General features: G+C 39.4%; 1 protein-coding gene across 2 annotated transcripts in view; it reads right to left on the bottom strand.

Moving 5' to 3' along the window:
• Positions 1–19,528, bottom strand: part of usp32 (ubiquitin specific peptidase 32) — a 116,331-nt gene that overhangs the window by 7,927 nt on the left and 88,876 nt on the right. For both annotated transcript variants that reach the window (XM_052107198.1, XM_052107199.1), the window contains exons 18-30: positions 18,204–18,285; positions 17,984–18,058; positions 17,397–17,535; positions 17,137–17,242; positions 16,648–16,821; positions 16,252–16,426; positions 16,017–16,168; positions 15,526–15,637; positions 15,242–15,438; positions 14,982–15,166; positions 10,955–11,041; positions 10,735–10,855; positions 110–301 (exon numbers count right to left, since the gene is read on the bottom strand). In XM_052107198.1, coding sequence (XP_051963158.1) covers positions 110–301; positions 10,735–10,855; positions 10,955–11,041; positions 14,982–15,166; positions 15,242–15,438; positions 15,526–15,637; positions 16,017–16,168; positions 16,252–16,426; positions 16,648–16,821; positions 17,137–17,242; positions 17,397–17,535; positions 17,984–18,058; positions 18,204–18,285 — 1,797 coding nt within the window. The remainder of the gene's footprint in view (positions 1–109; positions 302–10,734; positions 10,856–10,954; positions 11,042–14,981; positions 15,167–15,241; positions 15,439–15,525; positions 15,638–16,016; positions 16,169–16,251; positions 16,427–16,647; positions 16,822–17,136; positions 17,243–17,396; positions 17,536–17,983; positions 18,059–18,203; positions 18,286–19,528) is intronic.

Raw genomic sequence — 19,528 nt, 5'->3', positions numbered from 1 at the left:
TGTATCAAAATGACAGCAATGTGATTTTCTGAGCTAAATAGGTGTTTAGCACCAATAAAAAATCTGCCAAAGAAACAAGGAAATAATCTGAATATTTTGTGTTTCTGACCAGTATGGGAGGCAGCCTCCAGAGGTCTAGCTTCTTGGTGGCCAGGCGGTGAGTCTTGCACTTGGAGCAGTAATAGAGCTCATCCTCTCCCAGCTCTTCTTCACTGGTGAAGGCTTTCAGACAGCTGTCCAGACTGATGGGCTCGGCCTGAGCCCGCCGACTCTGCTCAACACTAGGATGCTCTTCCACTATCTGTTTCACACAGATATAAGCAATTAAATACATGAGACATATTAACAGAACAACCTGAGAACTATTTAGAAATACAGAGAGTAGAAGACTAGGAAAAGGAATTATTTGAAAGTTTTTTTATATATATATATATATATATATATATATATATATATATATATATACACTCACCTAAAGGATTATTAGGAACACCTGTTCAATTTCTCATTCATGCAATTATCTAATCAACCAATCACATGGCAGTTGCTTCAATGCATTTAGGGGTGTGGTCCTGGTCAAGACAATCTCCTGAACTCCAAACTGAATGTCAGAATGGGAAAGAAAGGTGATTTAAGCAATTTTGAGCGTGGCATGGTTGTTGGTGCCAGACGGGCCGGTCTGAGTATTTCACAATCTGCTCAGTTACTGGGATTTTCACGCACAACCATTTCTAGGGTTTACAAAGAATGGTGTGAAAATGGAAAAACATCCAGTATGCGGCAGTCCTGTGGGCGAAAATGCCTTGTTGATGCTAGAGGTCAGAGGAGAATGGGCCGACTGATTCAAGCTGATAGAAGAGCAACTTTGCCTGAAATAACCACTCGTTACAACCGCGGTATGCAGCAAAGCATTTGTGAAGCCACAACACGCACAACCTTGAGGCGGATGGGCTACAACAGCAGAAGACCCCACCGGTACCACTCATCTCCACTACAAATAGGAAAGAGAGGCTACAATTTGCAAGAGCTCACCAAAATTGGACAGTTGAAGACTGGAAAAATGTTGCCTGGTCTGATGAGTCTCGATTTCTGTTGAGACATTCAGATGGTAGAGTCAGAATTTGGCATAAACAGAATGAGAACATGGATCCATCATGCCTTGTTACCACTGTGCAGGCTGCTGGTGGTGGTGTAATGGTGTGGGGGATGTTTTCTTGGCACACTTTAGGCCCCTTAGTGCCAATTGGGCATCGTTTAAATGCCACGGCCTACCTGAGCATTGTTTCTGACCATGTCCATCCCTTTATGGCCACCATGTACCCATCCTCTGCTGGCTACTTCCAGCAGGATAATGCACCATGTCACAAAGCTCGAATCATTTCAAATTGGTTTCTTGAACATGACAATGAGTTCACTGTACTAAAATGGCCCCCACAGTCACCAGATCTCAACCCAATAGAGCATCTTTGGGATGTGGTGGAACGGGAGCTTCGTGCCCTGGATGTGCATCCCAAAAAATCTCCATCAACTGCAAGATGCTATCCTATCAATATGGGCCAACATTTCTAAAGAATGCTTTCAGCACCTTGTTGAATCAATGCCACGTAGAATTAAGGCAGTTCTGAAGGCGAAAGGGGGTCAAACACAGTATTAGTATGGTGTTCCTAATAATCCTTTAGGTGAGTGTGTATATATATATATATATATATATAATTCAATTTAATAATGATTTGATGCCTTTATGTCCTTTTTTTGAGTTTGAAACTGTTGGACCCCATTGTGTGGATACTGTACATTTACACCATATCTCTATCAAAATGTATTTGTTTGTGTTCCACAGAAGAAAGTCATACACGTTTGAGACGGCATAAGGGTAAGTAAATGAGAATTATAATTTTCGGATAAACTATTCCTTTTAGCTGGTGTAAATGGCTTGGATATATTTTGTCATCTCCAAATTTTAAACAAAATATCTATTACTACCATTTTGCAGTAGCTCTTGCATTCAGGAAACATTCTACAATGAACATGTACTATTCAAACTAAAAGTAACTTGTGCATGAGTAGTAAGATTAAAATTAGCAGGCTGAAATTGATGTTTTATCAGGAGCTCTTGCTGGAGGTAAAAAACATGGAAGCAGCAGACCAAATTAATATGCTGTTAATGAATTTCTCATTTATAATGTGTGATGCAATTAATCCTTTCACAGACCATGACAGCACTGGCAGAGTAATCATTGTGTTAAATTGATACGGCAAGTCCTGCTGCACTGCAAAATATTAAATCTAGTACAGAAAGATTTCACACAGCACCACACTCTTGAGTCCAAGTATTCAGATGGCTTTATATGGCATTCCATATTGATAACAAAATTAAATCCAAGTGTACAGTTAAATGAGCTCAACTGACATTGAATGCATTGTATAGTCTTCTGTATAAAAATTAAATTTGTATACAGTGGCTGTTATCACCTGTTATTAATATCAGTATAACTGCTTATTCAAAGCCATACTGACAGAGCCTAGACCAAGGGGTAAGATTTAGTTAATTTTCATGGCTCAGTTAGCCTCTGCTGGAGTTGCTGAACAGGGTTGGGGAGTAACGGAATACATGTAACGGAATTACATATTTAAAATACAAAATATAAATAACTGTATTCCACTACAGGTACAATTTAAATCATTGGTATTTAGAATACAGTTACATTTAAAAAGTATTTTGATTACTGAAGAGATTACTTTGCATTTTATTGTCATTTGTTTCATTTAATATTTAGTCCTTTCAGATGGAAAACATTTATACATATAAATGATGCGATCCAAAGTGAATTTGAACAGCGGTGAAACACTTTCTTATGATGTAATTCAAGGTAAAAATAGTCATAAGATTTTATGGGAGTGTTTCAGCAACTTGTAAACAAATACTCTAAAGTAACAACTAAGAAGAATAAACATAAGCAGTCTTTACCAGATTGAATAAAGGTTTGTGGCAATTAATGAAATCGGTAGATGCAGCTTTAAAAAAATAATTAAAAACCGGTCTTAATACGGATCGTTTAGTATTTAAGGGTCTTAGAAATAATGTTACGATGGAGCTTAGAAAGGCTAAGGCAACCATTTATTTATATATTATTAAACAGGCAAAGGACATTGAAACCATGGAGTTGCAGAGATTAAGATAGATGGGATGCTTCAAAAGGATAGTTCTATAATAGCAATAGTATTTTAATAATTATTTTATTGAGTCTGCTAATAAATTGGAATATTGAATGATAATTTAATGTAAAATTTTGATGACATCTATGTTAATACAATTATTTTATCATTAACAAACTCAAAGGCAAAAGATAGTTGGGGAATTAATAGTGAGGTCATTAAAAAACAAAACAAGGATAGTTTAATTACTCCTATTATAAACCAGTCAGTGAAAGAGAGTGTATTCCCTAGAGTTTTTAAAACAGCTGTGGTAACTCCACTATTCAAAGCAGGTGATATATTAGTAGTAATTATAGACCTATCAGTATTCTCCCGATAATCTCAAGTGTTTGAAAAATGGATTGCTGAACAGCTAGTAGAGCATCTAAAAAATGCTAATTTCCAAAGCAATTATGTTTTCATGTGAATTACTCTACTGAAAGTGCTTGTTGTAACTTTTAGAAACTATTAAGATTAAATTAGATAAAGACAGGACAGAGGGGGCAGTGTTTTTAGTTTTAGTTTAGTTTGTTTACAGTTAACCATTTCATACTTCTTACTAAATTATTGAATTATGGATTATCTTCTAGTGTGTTAAATTTGATAAAATCTTATTTGATGTCAGTGTGTTAAGGTTAACAATACATTATCTCAACTCAAATCATGTAATTTGGGATTCCCTCAAGGATCAATACTGCAGCCACATTTAGCCTGTATATAAATTATTTTCCATCTGTGTGTGATGATTATATATGAAGGTATTTTGAAGTATGCAGATGATGCTGTCATAAATGCACATGGTAGTTCTGATCAAGTAGCAACAAAGCTCTCAAGTTTCTGTAAAGCAGTTCAATGGAAAGGAGGAGGCGAGAACCGGCTTGGCAATATAACGCTTTCCCGGTCCGACGTGCCGAACTCGACCCACGGTGTGTTTCAGAGGTTTATGTTTTTGAAAGATAAAACTCCAAAAAAAAAAAAGTAAACATAATACATATATTTGGAAAGCTGAGATACTCGTGATTCAAACGATGTAAACCTTTTTAAGATACAATCACAACAGCAGGTACAATCTATATCTTTGTCAGACCACCAACATATAAACAACCAAAAACAAAATTTAGGCAACTCACCTATGAAGCCTCATAGTAGTCCACTGAGCCATAACTTCCCGACAAAAACGGTGTTGTTTCATTGTCAAATGTCCAAACGATCAAATCAAGTAAAATGTTTAGTCCAAATCACATTATTACATCAATAAATATCCACAGACTCTTGTTGCATCATTTCAAAGCACCTGGCAGCTGTGTCTAATCTTTCACATATTATCGGTAATAACTTCAGTTCAGATGTAAACATTTCCTATATCCGGTATCAAAATGGAAGCACGCACTCTGACCTTTCGATTGACACCTCATTTGACCCAATAGGAGCTTCCATGTCCTATCCAAAGCCTTCAATACCCAACCACAGTCTGTGTCGAATGTAAGGGCATACCCACTTTCCTTTGTTTACTGATCAAACCAATTACATCGAAGAGTGGAAATGACTGACGCATCGTATAGCCAATGAAATTCTGAAAACAGTGATATGCAGCTTTAGTGGGAAGATTAGAGGATGGTTCTGTAATGTGTGTGCGTAAAATTGCCTTGCCATTACCGAGTGTGTCGATGCGTCTGTGCGTAAAAATATTGGAGAGCTGTTTTGGAACTGTTTACACATTTGTCGATTTAAATATGGTGAAACGGACGCGAAAAACAGGATTTTCACCCCAGGATGTGATATAAGAAGGCATTCATTGTCAAAATTCTGAGTTTGGAGATGAAATTTCTGAAAACAATACGGATGATTTGGAGGCAGAGGAAATATGGAGAGATGAGACATGGCTCTGGACAAGTAAGTGTTTTCTTGTGTTTTATAACATATATTACTGTATATTCCGCATAAATAAGCTTTAGTTTGAATAATGAACACATTTTGTAATTACCCTTTGTCGTGTGTTTCCTCGCGTCTATATAAATGGATCGTGAAATATATATATATATATATATATATATATATATATATATATAAATAAATACAAGTTGAAAATAAGAATATATGTTGTGTTTGAGAGTCTATTTGTTACAATGCGGGGAGGTGGGGGAGGTGTAGGCCCATCTATTTGTTACAATGCTGAATTGATGGGGGAGGTGTAGGCCCATCTCTTTGTTCCATAGTACATTGGCAAAGTATACAGTATTTACAGTAAATATACATACAATAATGCATATTTACACACTTCGAAAAGAAAAACTATATATATATATATATACGGAAAAGATGGAAAAGTTGTGTCTAGCTTTGTAAATTACATTTATTTATTCTCCCCACTCAGCAAGCGGCCACATAAAGTGGAGCAGCAGGACAGCACCTCATCAAGAGAGGAGGGCTTTCAGAGAGACCCTTGCTGAGAGGAGCTGGCAGAGTTGGGGTCTCACTCCACAGCCAGACCCGTATCTCCTGCTCCACGAAGAGCAGATCACAGGCCGTTGCACATCACCAAATCTTGCACCGCTGGTCGGTCTGAAGTGCAGGCAGTGTCATGCAAAGACACCAGTGAAGTACTCTTCCTGTGTTCTGCCTTTGTGCTTTGTACCCAAATGTGACTGCTACAATGACTGGCATGTTGCTAGAAACATGTACAATTTTATAATGGTTTGTAAATACTTTGTGTAAAAATTCATGTAAATAGTTTGTTGTGTATTTTTTATATAAACAAATTGTCCACCATAGCACTAGTTTTGACTCTTTTATATGCACAACATTTAGTTTCAAGAAGGGAAAAGGCACTCTAATGTGTTTATGCATCAGTTACTCTGTGTCAGCAAAACTAATAGTGGATCTGGATATGGAATATGATAGCTCTAAGTGTCATCTTTCATTAGAGCCCAAAATTATGACTGTACGTTGAAGCGTTCAAAAGTAGGAGCCTTTTTGTCCTAGGTTACCAAAGGGTCCTTTTGGAGTATCCAAAAGGCACTTTTGTAAAACGCCTGGGTGTACCCTTAGAAAAACATGTGTAAAATATTAATTTTTTATGGTATTGTTCTAAAATTTGAACTTAGACTAGGTAAGGCTTCATGCTGTGATCCCATTGTGTTCTCAAGCTAATAGCTACAAGTTATAGTCATCTGCAGGCATCTGTATGCAAAAAAAATTTCAGGCAGGAAAAAAAACTTCTATTTCATTGTGTTCAAACTTCTATTACTCAGAATCAGTAGCACTTACAGTAATTCTGACTGCTGGGGAAAAAACTTCAGAGTGTCCCCTTTCAAATGTGACCAAAACCATGCATGTACTCCAAACGGTTCAAGAACAGCTTTAAATTTACTTTGGGTATGCCTTGATTAGGCGTTTTAGGCTAATTTTACAGGATTGGGAAGAGGATAAACAATATTTTAATGAGAAACTTAAACAAAAGACAAACACTCACACATGACGGACATGTCCGTGAATGATCACTCTCTCTTCGCACCACCATCCGCAATTGGCCTTTATCCCCCTCGGAGGCTTAATTAGCCTGATAAGGGACCAGGTGTGTATAATCACGACCCGGCCCCGCCCTGTGCCCTGTCACAGTTTCACAGTTTCCATGCACTTGAATTAGTCCCTAAAGAAGTCTGAAATGAGGCCAGTTCAATGTGCTGGTTAATGAACTGAGGAAGAAGGACTTTTGGAAGAAGGATTGGGTCGTAGGACTACCCCGGAGTCATCCGACAACCAACGCAAGCACAATTCGCTAACAGACAGTGCGTGCAACTTACTGACTTGTTTCACAGAAGCAATAGCCAACAAAAAGGCAGTCTTCAAGATTAACCATTTCAAGTCAATGCTTTGCAAGTGCTCAAACTGGGATGAGCAAAGGAATGCAAGCAGGAGTGGCAAATCCCACACGGGAAAGTGAGGATTCCGAGCAGGCTTAAGACGGTGTGCACCCTTCAGAAAATTGCAGACAAGACTGTGACCAATTGGAACATGATATGCAGAAACCGCAGCGACATACACTTTCAACGTGGAAGCCGCTTTGCCCTCCTCCAGTAAATGCTGAAGAAAGCTTAAGATGCTCGGAATGTCACACGTTGCAGAATCGAGCCCCTGCTTCTCACACCACGCAGAAAAAAGCCTCCAATGGGCAGCATAAATCTGTCGTGTGGAAGAAACCATAGCACTGGAGATTGTGTGAATAACTGCAGGATTACAATGTTCCAGAGAAGGATTTAACCCAATGACCAGACTCAAAGCTGCAGGCAAGCTGGATCCGGGTGCCAGACGCTGGCCTCCAGCTGGGAGAGGAGGTCCTTCCTGGGGGGAAGCTTCCATGGATTGCCTGAAAGAAGTCTTAGCAACAAAGGAAACCATGGTCTGACTGGACATCGCAGTGCCACGAGTAGCACTTTGTGCTTGCACAGGGAGATCCTGTGTAATGCCTCCCATAACAGAGGAATAGGTGGGAAACACATATAGTAGGCAGTTTGGCCATTCGTGAGACAGTGCATCCTGGCCCAAGGGGCTGGACACTTCTGTCCTTGCGAACCATAGACGACAGTGAGTGGTCATCTCCGAAGCAAAAAGATCCACCTCTGCTCTTCCAAATCGTAGCCAGATCTCCTGCACAACATCTGGATGAAGTCTCCATTCTCCTGGATGTACTCGATCCCTGGAAAAAGCATCCGCTGTCTGGTTGCATGCTCCTGAAATATGAGCTGCCCTCAGTGAAGCGAGTCGTGGCTGGCACCATGTCAGGATCTCATGCGTAAGCTGTAGAGACCTGCGGGATTTCGTGCCGCCCTGGTGGTTTATATGGAACACTGTTGAGGTATTGTTGGACCGAACGAGAGCATGGCGGCCTGCCAGGACTGGCATGAAATACTTGAACACTGCAAGTAGTTCCAGCAGGTTGATATGTTCTGTGGCCTGGGTCGGTGTCCAGCACCTGAAAATACCCCTCTGGTTCCATGTTGCCCCCCACCTGTGAGGGAAGCATCGGTCGTGAGCAACTCCTGTCGAGAGGGAACAACACCCAGGGGCACTCCTGTCCACCTCAGCGCCCGTAAGAAATGGTGAGAAATTACAATCAGTCGATGGCGATGTCTGGTGGGATCTAGTTGCAAACTGCTGTTCCACAACTGAAGTGGTCTGAGGTGGAGTAAACCCAGAGGAATCACCACTGTAGCAGCGGTTAACATCCCTATTAGTCATAGGAATACCTGGTACTGCAAAGACACACCTGGGTGAAAGCGAGCCAAGAGTTGTAGAATGTTCGTCACACGTTCTTGAGACAGGGAGGCAGACATTAGGTGGGAATTCAGGGTTATTCCTATGAATGTAGTGGTCGGTGTTGGACTCAGACAGCTCTTTTTATCGTTCACAGAAAAACCCAACTTCTGCACATGTCTCAAATGCAGTCTGGAGTCTTGCACAGTCTGCTGTTTTGTGGGGGTACAAAGAAGCCAGTCGTCCAGGTAAGGCATAATACGCATGCCTCTTATCCAAAGAGGAGACAGAGCTGCGCTCACACACCTTGTGAAGACACAAGGAGCAAGGGAAAGACCGAAAGGTAGAACCTTGAACTGGTAGGCTTGATTCAGGAAACTGAAACGCAGAAACGTTCTGTGATGAACAACAATTGGGATGTTAAAGTATGCATCTTTCAGGTCAACACTTACAAACCAGTCGTCTGCTGCCACAGACCGAAGAACGTCGGCTGTGCGCAGTATTCGAAATGGAAGGACCTTCAGGTACAAATTCAGATGCCTCAAATCGAGAATTGGGCGGAAACCACCGTCCTTCTTCGGAACAAGAAAATATGTTGAATAGAACCCCTTTCCCTGAACAAGGGGATTCACTTTTTCTACGGCTCCCTTCTGTAACAGTGAACGAATTTCCAGAGAGAGGGTCATTGAACAAACGGCATCTTTGACAACCGTAGGAACGATTCTTGAAAATCTGGGAGGCCGGCGTCGAAACTGTAGAGTATATACCCTGCTCAGTGTCATCAAAACCCAAGGGTCTGCGGTGTTGGTCCTCCAGTATTCTATCTGTTCTACTGAAAAACGATCGAATGCCGGCCTGAGTGTCTCAGGCTTTATGTGTGCGACTTTTAGTGGGGGTCCTCCTGGCAAAGGTTGATGAGGTGGCCGAAAAACTCTAGCATTCTCAGTAACATGATGATGATAATTTCAACGGGAGACCGCTAACTTATAGCACGGAAAACACCGGCCACCGAATAGTGCCGAGAGGCACAGTGTGTTACCGACGAAAAGGAACGAAACTCACCAAAACGTGGGTAAAACACTTCAAATCCGTTGAAGTGGCGTAGATGCGCGCTGACACAGCTTGTGAGGACGATATCTCGCTGCTCTTGTAAGCTGCACTTGACAGCGCAATCTATCACTTATGTAAAAACAACCTATCTCAACCAGGCAAGAAAGCGAAAGAGGCAGAGTGCTGAGTGACTGGTTTATAACCCCCAGGGCTCAGCATACATCACTATGTGACTTTGTTGGAATATTCTCTCGACCTATCTGGCTGGCGCTGTGATAATCCAGTAGTGTTTACACTGCAAGGCATGATCATATTTGTTTATCAAGAAAATTCACGTTAGATAACAATTTCTTTTTTTCTACCTTTGATATCAGGGCAAAAATCATATTCTTGATAATAATTTTTGTATTGTTTTCCTGTAAAAATATCTAAAAATCCTTAAAACATGATACATTTGATTTATCTTGTTTTTAGAAACAACATAAGATATTTAGGTTTTTCAGAGAATTTATATTTAACATGTGTATTTTGTCTTACTGTACTGGCAGAGTTTTTATAGTCAAAACAAGTAAAAAAATGTATCAGTGCTGAAGAAGTAATCCTAAGTATTTAGAATAAGTTACTGACCTTGAGCAATTTAATGGAATACGTTACAAATGACCTTTTACAGCATGTATTCTGTAATCTGTAATGGAATACAAAAGTAACCCTCCCAACCCTGGCCGTAACTACACCATCTGGGTGCACAAGACTCTCCTCATTGATGGCCATTTCAAAATAGCCTTGTGTTCACATGGAATAAAAGCTTTTAAAAGCAAACATGTAAATTGCAAATATTTTATTATATTTCAGATGTTTCGCCAGTGATTGATTTTTTCAGAGGGCTCTCAAAAGCATGAAATTAAACTTTTCTACTTTTTCCTGTCAGTGTCTGTTGTCTTTCACGTCATAGATTAGTTATAGTTGCTGATGAAGGGCTTGGGACTGTTTGTGGTGTCATCAGCCAATCAACACTATCATGATGGCATTTTACTGCAGCTACTGAGTGATTAGTCACATGGTATTCACGGCTCAGATGATTGGCTAAAAAAAAAAGTGGATGTGGAACCGACAGCTTTTCTACTGGTATTATAGATCTTCTTAGACTAGATCCTCCTTTTCAATCTTCTAATTAGGTCAGATCACGCTTGAATAGGCAGTTCTTCTGGTAATGCAGAGTAAGACCCTAGTACTCACCCTTTCCTGAGAGGTCTGGTAACGAAGGTGCAGGGCGGTGGGGTCCCAGTCTACAGCAATGTAGGCATTCCCCAAAGATGCTCTGTCATCATTACACTCCACTGTGCAGCCTCTGCAGAACCTGGCAAAGACATAGATAGACCCAGTCAGTCACAAAATCCCATCTTGGGATGTAAGATGTGTACACATTTGAATGCAGGTATTAATGCAGTTTTCTTACCTATACCATGGACACCAGGCACAAGAATTACCATCCTTCTGCACCACCCGCAGAGTGAAGGGGTACTGATAACCCATACTGTCATCACTGGAAGAGAGCACAATACTTTACATAACAGAGCATAGATGTACGGTAATCATTTATGTGGAAAAATGTATCGACGATTAAAAGAAACATTAAATAAGAAGTATAATTCAGTTTGGTACTTTTTTTTTTTTTTACCTCTTTGTCTATTACAAAGACAGTAGAGAGGATACAGGAGATAATGGACATGACACTGGATTCGAACTTGCGTCTCATGCATGAGCACCATGGCTCAACATGTCTAAAGAACATACACTAACTGATAGGCCACAGTTCCTTCTATCACTTTTATTACATCTTTTTTTTCTAATTACCGTCTTTGGTCCCACTTTGTATTAGGTGTCTTTAACTACCATGCACTAACATTAAAATACATAGGTAACACTTTACAATAAGGTTCCATTTGCTAACCTTAGTTAACATGAACTATCAATAATCAATACTTTTACAGCATTTACTAATCTTAATTAATGTTCATTTCAACAAACTAATTAAACTAATTAAATGAACATAACAGAAAATAGAGAATCAAATTATATAAAATCAAACACTTCCCCCTGAACATCCCCCCACCCACCCGACATAAACACGCACACCAGCGGTCATAATTATTTAGAAACATTAAAAAAACATAAAAAGTATACTTTCAAAAAACAATAAGAATGCACACACACACACACTTAAAACTACAAATCCCTCTCCACTGCCCCTGCCCGAGAACCCTCCAAAAAGGCCAAATATCTACCCCACTTCCTAATAAACAAATCCAAGTTTCCCAGCCTTCTACATGTTACCTCATCGAATGCCGCCACCACGCCTAAAATTAAGGGTTTCAAGCCGACTTCCATCCTCTAAGAATGACCCATCTGCCGATCATGACTCCAGCTAGGACCCAACATTTTATGTATCTATCCACCATACTAATGACCACCCCATCACCTAATATACAGAGTCTGGGGCAAAATGAAATTTGAATGTACAATACGTCACACATAAATCTCTGAACCCTCAACCAAAATTCTTGGATCTTAACACACAACCAAAAACCATATGTTGTGTTCCCATCTTCTGATTGGCATTGCCAGCAGGTGGGTGTGTCTTTAAGACCAAGCCTATAAAATCAATAGGGGATCCAACGTAATCGATGTAAAATCTTAAATTGCATAAGGCGCACCCTTGCATCTCTAAATGTAGACTTCCTAGCCCACTCTCCCTCCTCCAATACCAAGTTTAAAGGAATAGTTCACCCAAAAATTTCAATTTGTCTGATAATTCACATACCCTCAGGCCATCCAAGTTGTATCTGAGTTTCTTTCTTCATCACAACAGAATTTAAGACTTAGGATTTAATTTCAGGCCTCCTCCTCTAAACAATGCAAGTGAATGTACTCCATTTCTGACTGTCCACAATGCATATTTAGGGTGCATCAAAACAATCCACACGACTCCAGTCGACAAATAAAGTTGGTAAGGTCTGTCAATACAGACCAGAATCACAATACAATGTAGTGTTGTCACGGTACCAAAATTTCAGTAGTCGGTACCGATACCAGTGAAATTTCACGGTTCTCGAAACCATTTTCAGTACCAAAGCAAAAACAGGTTACTAAACAACACTCTTTTATTAACAAAGTCTACAAAACATTAGCAGCAGAACTAAGAACAGAAATATGCCATTGAGCAACACTTTAATTTAAATATATTATTTTTTAATTATAACAAAACTGAACAATGTATGCTTAAAGTATTTTTGAACACTTATATAAGATTTGCTTCAACTTTTGCAACTTTTAATTTAAGTTTTTACCAAGTACTAAAAAAAGCCTAAATAAACAAGGATACAATAGAATTAATAAAAAACAATTTACAAACTAATGTGCGAAGTGCTCTCTTATTAATAAAGCTGCATATTGCCAATTTCCTTCATGATTAGAAATGCATAGTGACATATATATATATATATATATATATATATATATATATATATATATATATATATATATATATATATAGATATTATGATTATGTCGCGAGCAACCGCATTCTAATCTAGCTGCATTTAACGCGTGCGCGCGCGCGAGGAGCGAGCGACCAAGGCAGAGTCTCTCTCAGCCGGATTCAGTTTCAATCTCTCCCCCTGAGATCGGGACATTCGTGCAACTCATAGAAGAGGCACCAACCACACAGAGAAATGCCAGTTTCTGAGTTTATAATTATTAACATGACCTGCTTCTGTATTATTTGAACTTTAATAAAGCAATTTTACTGCATTTAAGATGTTACGCCGGCATGTTTCATTTAAAGAGCTCCGCCTCCGCTTATTCCACAATGGTACATGCTTTTGAATGCTTTTTGAAAGTTTAGAGTGCATCTGGACTGATCTGTGTAATTATTCCTCCATTAGGTGTGAATTGCTGCTCTCACGCGATATCGTTACAGTTTAATGTGATTTCATTTTACGTTAAATGAGATCAAACGGCTATTCGACAACGAACATTTTTCTCATCAATTTTGTATTTTCGACGATGTCGATAATGTCGAATAAACGTTTCAGCCCTAATGCAAATGATAATATGCTTTTAAACTCACCTGCTTTATTTGCTTGAATAAATCCGGGTGTCTGTCTTTATTAAGTTTGATGTGTTCCCCTATCGTCAGAAAATTGCGAAAGCAGCGTTTACAAATACGTTTCCCTTTTCATCAGCCTCAAATTTCCTGGCTTTTTCCACTTTTCATTTCGACATGATTCAGTTGAGACTCCGCAGCAGCTTTGCTTGTAGTCTTTTGCTTGTTGTGAGCGTTCGAAATTTCCCGCCTCTGCAGGGGTACCGGGTAGACCCGGTACTCGGTACCTTCAGAAATTCTGGTATTGTGAATAATTTTTTGAGTACCGACTTGGTACCGGTATTTTTGACAACACTAACGCCCGTTTCACACATACTCCGTTTGCGGTGAGTATGCGGTACAGGAGCAGCACGTGCTATAGTGCTTTCACATATGCTGCGTTTGCAGTGCGCTACTGATCCGCAGTTTCTGTGTGCCACAAAATCAAAAATGTATTAGTAATTTTGATTTTAAATCCAAACGTTAACTTTGACATTGTTTAAGACATTGAAACAGTATGAAAATAAATTTTAATCATTGTGATTCTTTGTTTTACATGTAGTTCGAGTTGTTGACAGAAGAAAAACTATCGCGCTATATCTTTTGCTAAGAAGGAGAAGAACGAGATGCATTTGGGTTCACTCAGTCAAACGAGGCAGGAGACAGTTTGGTGCTTGTCTCAGAACTTCGACTTTACAGTGACCGGCACCTAAAGTACTTTCGGATGAGTACCGAACAGATGGATAATGTTCTTTCTCTGGTTGGAGCAGACATCACAAGGCAAACCACAACGTATCGTGCGTCCATCTAATCATATATGATGCCATTTTGCAACTTTTGGGACTATAATCACACTTATTTGTTTTTCTTGACCCTGCAATTTAGTAACTGTAGAACACATTAACTGAAATTATGCGTATATGATGAAATTATTAGTTTCTTGACAATATATGTCTATTTTAATGTGAACAATGCGCTGTCACTTTAATTCACTGCGGTGCAGCACAGCAAAAATAGACTCGGTCCGTAAATGATCGCTGCACTGCTGTATACGCACCGCAACTGGAACGGATCGACGGACTGCATCCGCGTGCAGTGTAAAAGCTCTAACCTGTTAACATGGGAACGGAAAAAAATACGCACTGCAAAAACGGAGTATGTGTGAAACGGGCATAATACAATGTTTCCAACATCTTGTGGAATCCATGCCACAAAGAATTGAGGCTGTTTTGAGAGTAAAAGTAGGCCCTACCCTGTATTAGTATAGTGTTCCTATTAAAACTGTTCAGTGAATGTAATCTTTAGTGTATGAGCCCTGTGAGCTTCGAATGCCACTGACCAGTCTTGAGCATGGTTGCTGGCCTCCTGTGGAGGCAGAGGGCTAGCAAGTCGCGACACTTGTATCCACACAGCATCATAAAGGTCCTTCTTACTGGTGTGCACTGTGCATGGCACTATCAGCGGCATACCAAACAGACTGGGCCTGTTCTTCTGAGAGGACAGGAAGTACAGCTCTGTCCGCATCTGAGGGGACAGACCTCTATTAGAATTCTTGAGACCACCATGTAAAATCCAACAGTAATATCAAACTCTGCTCACCATCTTCCTGTGCATGGCAATGATGTACCCAATGAAGGGACTGTCTTGCACTGGCACGGCATGACCGTTAGGGATACCATTGGCAAGGGGCTTCTCGAGCATACAGGGAACCACTATGCTTGGCATACCATTGGGAATGAGTGCAGACTTTCCAATGTGATTGCTACCGGCTGTTCCGTTGGGCATAGGAGGAGATTCTAAAGAAAATATTTATAATGAACATGAGTTACGAAACTTCTGTTTTAGGAAAAAAAAAGAAAAAGAAAGAAATTAATCCTTGTTACCTGTTTGTACCAGAGAGGTGACTGAGGTGGGTGAGCCAGGCACAGGGATCTCAAATGCACAAAGGAAGCCATTCACAGAGTGTCGCACCTTCTGATTGTCCTGAGGAAAGTTCTACACCCAAGCACACCCAAGTGTTTATTTAAAAACAGGTGACTTAGATTGCCATCAAATACATAGGCTACCAATAACAACAACAGTAGCCTGGTTTACACCAGGTATTAACATCCGTATCAAATGGCGACTTCCACTGTGATCCAATTTCATTGAAAGAGTGTCTAATGACATTAAAACAAGGGTTGTCACATGCAATGTGGTCACATGTGTTTTTGAATACCTTAGAATGTGTTTTTTTTAATGATCCGATCACAAAACACTTTGGATCCCATTTACAATGGCATGTAGTACCGTCCGTTTGTGATCACATCACCCGAGATGGCTGATAAAACCAGGTGTGAACACATCACTGTCTGATGCGTTGTGTTGAGCTGACCTTGATGTTGGAGGTGAGTACTTCAGCCAGGAGGATCTGCTCAGGTTTTAGGCTGCATAGCTCACTCAGCTGTTTCTTCAGGCCCATGTACTTCTCATCCATGTTGAGACGGAGCCCATATCGAACTGGAGTGGTGCCATCAAGTTTGATAACTGCAAATCAAAATAACTTTTTTGTAAGTATCTGCTTATGGATTTTAGAGTGTTTAAGTTGTTTTCCCTCTGCTCGATCTTACCTGTGATTTCTAAGTGCATGGAGCTGTCCATGGGCAGCGGCAGTGAAAGGAAGTTAAAGGGGTCGAAGCGGGCGCTGATGTGGCCACAGGTCTTACACTTCACCTGGGACCTGAGTTGCCCATGGAAGAGATCCACCACGATTGAACGATTTCTCCGCAAATGGTTTTCCCAGGCCTGCAAAGTGAAACACCCACTGAGTGAATCACATTTTAATCACAAAGTTAATGTCCTTGGGGTATTTCACACATTGTTGGTAGTTCATATTGCCATCTTTTAATTAACAGTCATTGTGCCCATTTAAGTTCATTAAGGAATGTTCAGCTGGTGCAATGAATCTAGCAAGGGTTGAAAAGAAGAGAGCAGCTGATTGGATGCAGCAGGAGTCTGAAACTGACCTCAGTGGCCACCTCATGGTCTGGGCGTCCATCACTGTCCTTCAGCTCCACATATGGCTTCTCATGCACACGATTCAAATCTTCATGAAGCCCATCCAATAGGAAGGCCAAGAGCTCCTGGGAATCTTGCTGCTGGAAGCCGTTAAATCTAGGCGCATACTTTGCTATTGTCCACTAAATAAAATGAGAGACGAATCTCTTAAAAACTAAGCCTAAAGAATTAAATTGCAACAATGAAGTAGATGATAAAATTATATTTGGACTATTTTGGACACTTAAGTCACACAAATGTATGAATTTTATGGCATAAGAAAAACAAAATATCAAACCTAGCAGCATCTAAAAACAAATTATGCTACTTTAAAAAAAATGTTTTTGCTTAAAGTATGTTTGTACATTATTTCTTCAACACAAATACCACTTTTGATTAATACATTTAATACATTTTTGGGTTTAGTCATCATGATTGAAGAGAGGTTAACTACGCACCCTTAGTTTCAGAGGTGCAACATTCTTCTGGGTTCCACTCCAGAGTTCCTGTACTAAATCCCCATAGCATTTGGCCATATGACCTCGCATTCCGATCGGATTGGTTCTGTCAGGTCAAGGTATAGCTCATTGGTCAAGAGGTATGACAGATGTGACCCATAAAACAGATCTCTAGTTAACTTTTTCATGGACTACAATTCCTAAGTATCACCTTACGTTAAAAGTGGTTTGGGTATAACAACCCTCCCATGTTCACTTACCTATTAAGCTCATAAAGGTGTCGCCCTAAGATAAAGTACTCCGTGAGGGGCTTGGTATTGCTAACACACTGAATACTGGAGTTCATGAAGCATGTGTTCCCCAGGTTACTCAAGCCTGTGGCACCTTTCTCAGTAGGGACTGCAACAAAAGGGAACAATATTAACTCCAAAACATCACAATTATGAAAGTGCGAAATTACATTAGATGAAGTTTAGGCTGACAAGCATGGCCACTTGAGATGAAGTTCAATTACTCAATACATCAGAGTTTGTTTGTAAGATGGCAATATAATGAGTCTTTAAATGTCATAGCTGATGTTTGTCTTGATATCAGTTTCCTATTGGTTTATGTAATTGTTTCATAAAATATAGATGCTTCAAATGTCAGTGTGTTAATAATCTACTTTGATATGGGGTTTGTTAGAAGAAAGCGGTCTAGAGGATTGTATAATAGCACCATCTAGGCGAGGTCAAATTCTGATAAACATCCTGACATTTGTAGACTACTTGGCTGCCCTCCAATTTGCAAAGATTTTAAAACGCTGTAATGTGTTTTTATCCTATTTTTTAAGAACTCTGGAGATTACCTTTATGTCTGTCGATTTTGCTGCTGTTTGCAATAAAAGACATTTCTTCTGGCCAGCTCATATCTTTGTTTCGAACTACAGAGAGAGAGAGAAAACTCTTAAATGGTTTCTCCTTGTTCCATCAGTTCTTTCATGCATGATTTGCAATTTTATCCACACTGCTCAGAACATTTTAAAGGAGATAGAACTTTAATTTAGAGACAGATAATGTCAGACATACCCTCAATGACTAAATGCTGATCGTCTTGAATTTTCAAACTTTCTAAAGTGTGATCTTCATCATCCAGAAGAGTGAGGTAATTCTGAAAAAATTATTAAGATGATATAAAGAAAATTATGAATAAAATATACATATGTTATGTCTCACAAACTCTCTTGGCCTCACATTTAACCTATAGAATTACTAAAATATAAAAAAAATCCCATGAAATCACTTGTTGAGCTTAGTCTTCTTTCCTGTGTTGATGTATTTCCCATTAAAATAGAAACATATCAAATAATATATATATTTTTTAATAGCCAATTGTCTTCAGTTACTACAGCTGAAGTTTACATACACCATAGCCAAATAAATGTAAACTCAGTTTTTACCTATTCCTGACATTTAATCGCAGAAAATATTTTAAAATTCTATCTACGTTTATCTCTAGGAGACAGAATGTGCCTCCTTCCTTAGCAATATGATGGCCGAATGATCCCATGGTGTTTATACTTGCTTACGGTTGTTTGTACAGATGAACGTGGTGCTACCTTCAGGCATTTGGAAATTGCTCCCAAGGATGAACCAGACATGTGGAGGTCCACAATTTTATTTCAGAGGTCTTGGCTTATTTCTTTAGATTTTCCCATGTTGTCAAGCAAAGCCTTAAAATACATCCACAAGTACACCTCCAATTCAGTACACCTCATATCAGAAGCTATTTGTTTAATTGCCTAAAGGCTTGACATCATTTTCTGGAATTGTCCAAGCTGCTTAAAGGCACAGTTAACTTGGAAGCACTGGAATTGTGATATAGTCAATTAAAAGTGAAACAATCTATCTGTAAACAATTGTTGGAGAAATTACTTGTGTCATGAACAATTCTAAACAACTTGCCAAAACTATGGGTTGCTAACATGAAATTTGTGGATTGGTTAAAAATGAGTTTTAGTGTATGTAAACTTCTGACTTCAATTGTATATATATCTCAGCAATGAATCAGGATTTGCAAATTGCTAGTCGGTTGCAGGTTATATTAGAGGGAGTAATACCCTCATTCCAGAAAGCTTTTGATTGGACAAAAATCTCTGTAGTGCCTGATTAGTCATCAATATTTTTGGTCAGTTTTCCCGGAAGAGAAAGACTGTAAATGGACCATTTTCATATGTCCACGTTCGCGAAGTGGAAGTCGTCATAGTTGGCTTAACCTTGAATGTGGGTGAATGAGGGACCACAGCATATTACATTTTTGCTTACCAGTTTGCTCCAACAGAAAAATAAAAATATCAACGATTACACTTTCACAGTTTTGCAAAAGAAGATACAAATATAGAGCGCTGGACAAT

The sequence above is a fragment of the Xyrauchen texanus genome, chromosome 36 (assembly GCF_025860055.1).
Source record: "Xyrauchen texanus isolate HMW12.3.18 chromosome 36, RBS_HiC_50CHRs, whole genome shotgun sequence".
Taxonomy (NCBI): Eukaryota; Metazoa; Chordata; class Actinopteri; order Cypriniformes; family Catostomidae; genus Xyrauchen; species Xyrauchen texanus.
Note: the sequence above shows the minus strand (reverse complement) of the source record. Positions and strands in the feature narration are given on the sequence as shown.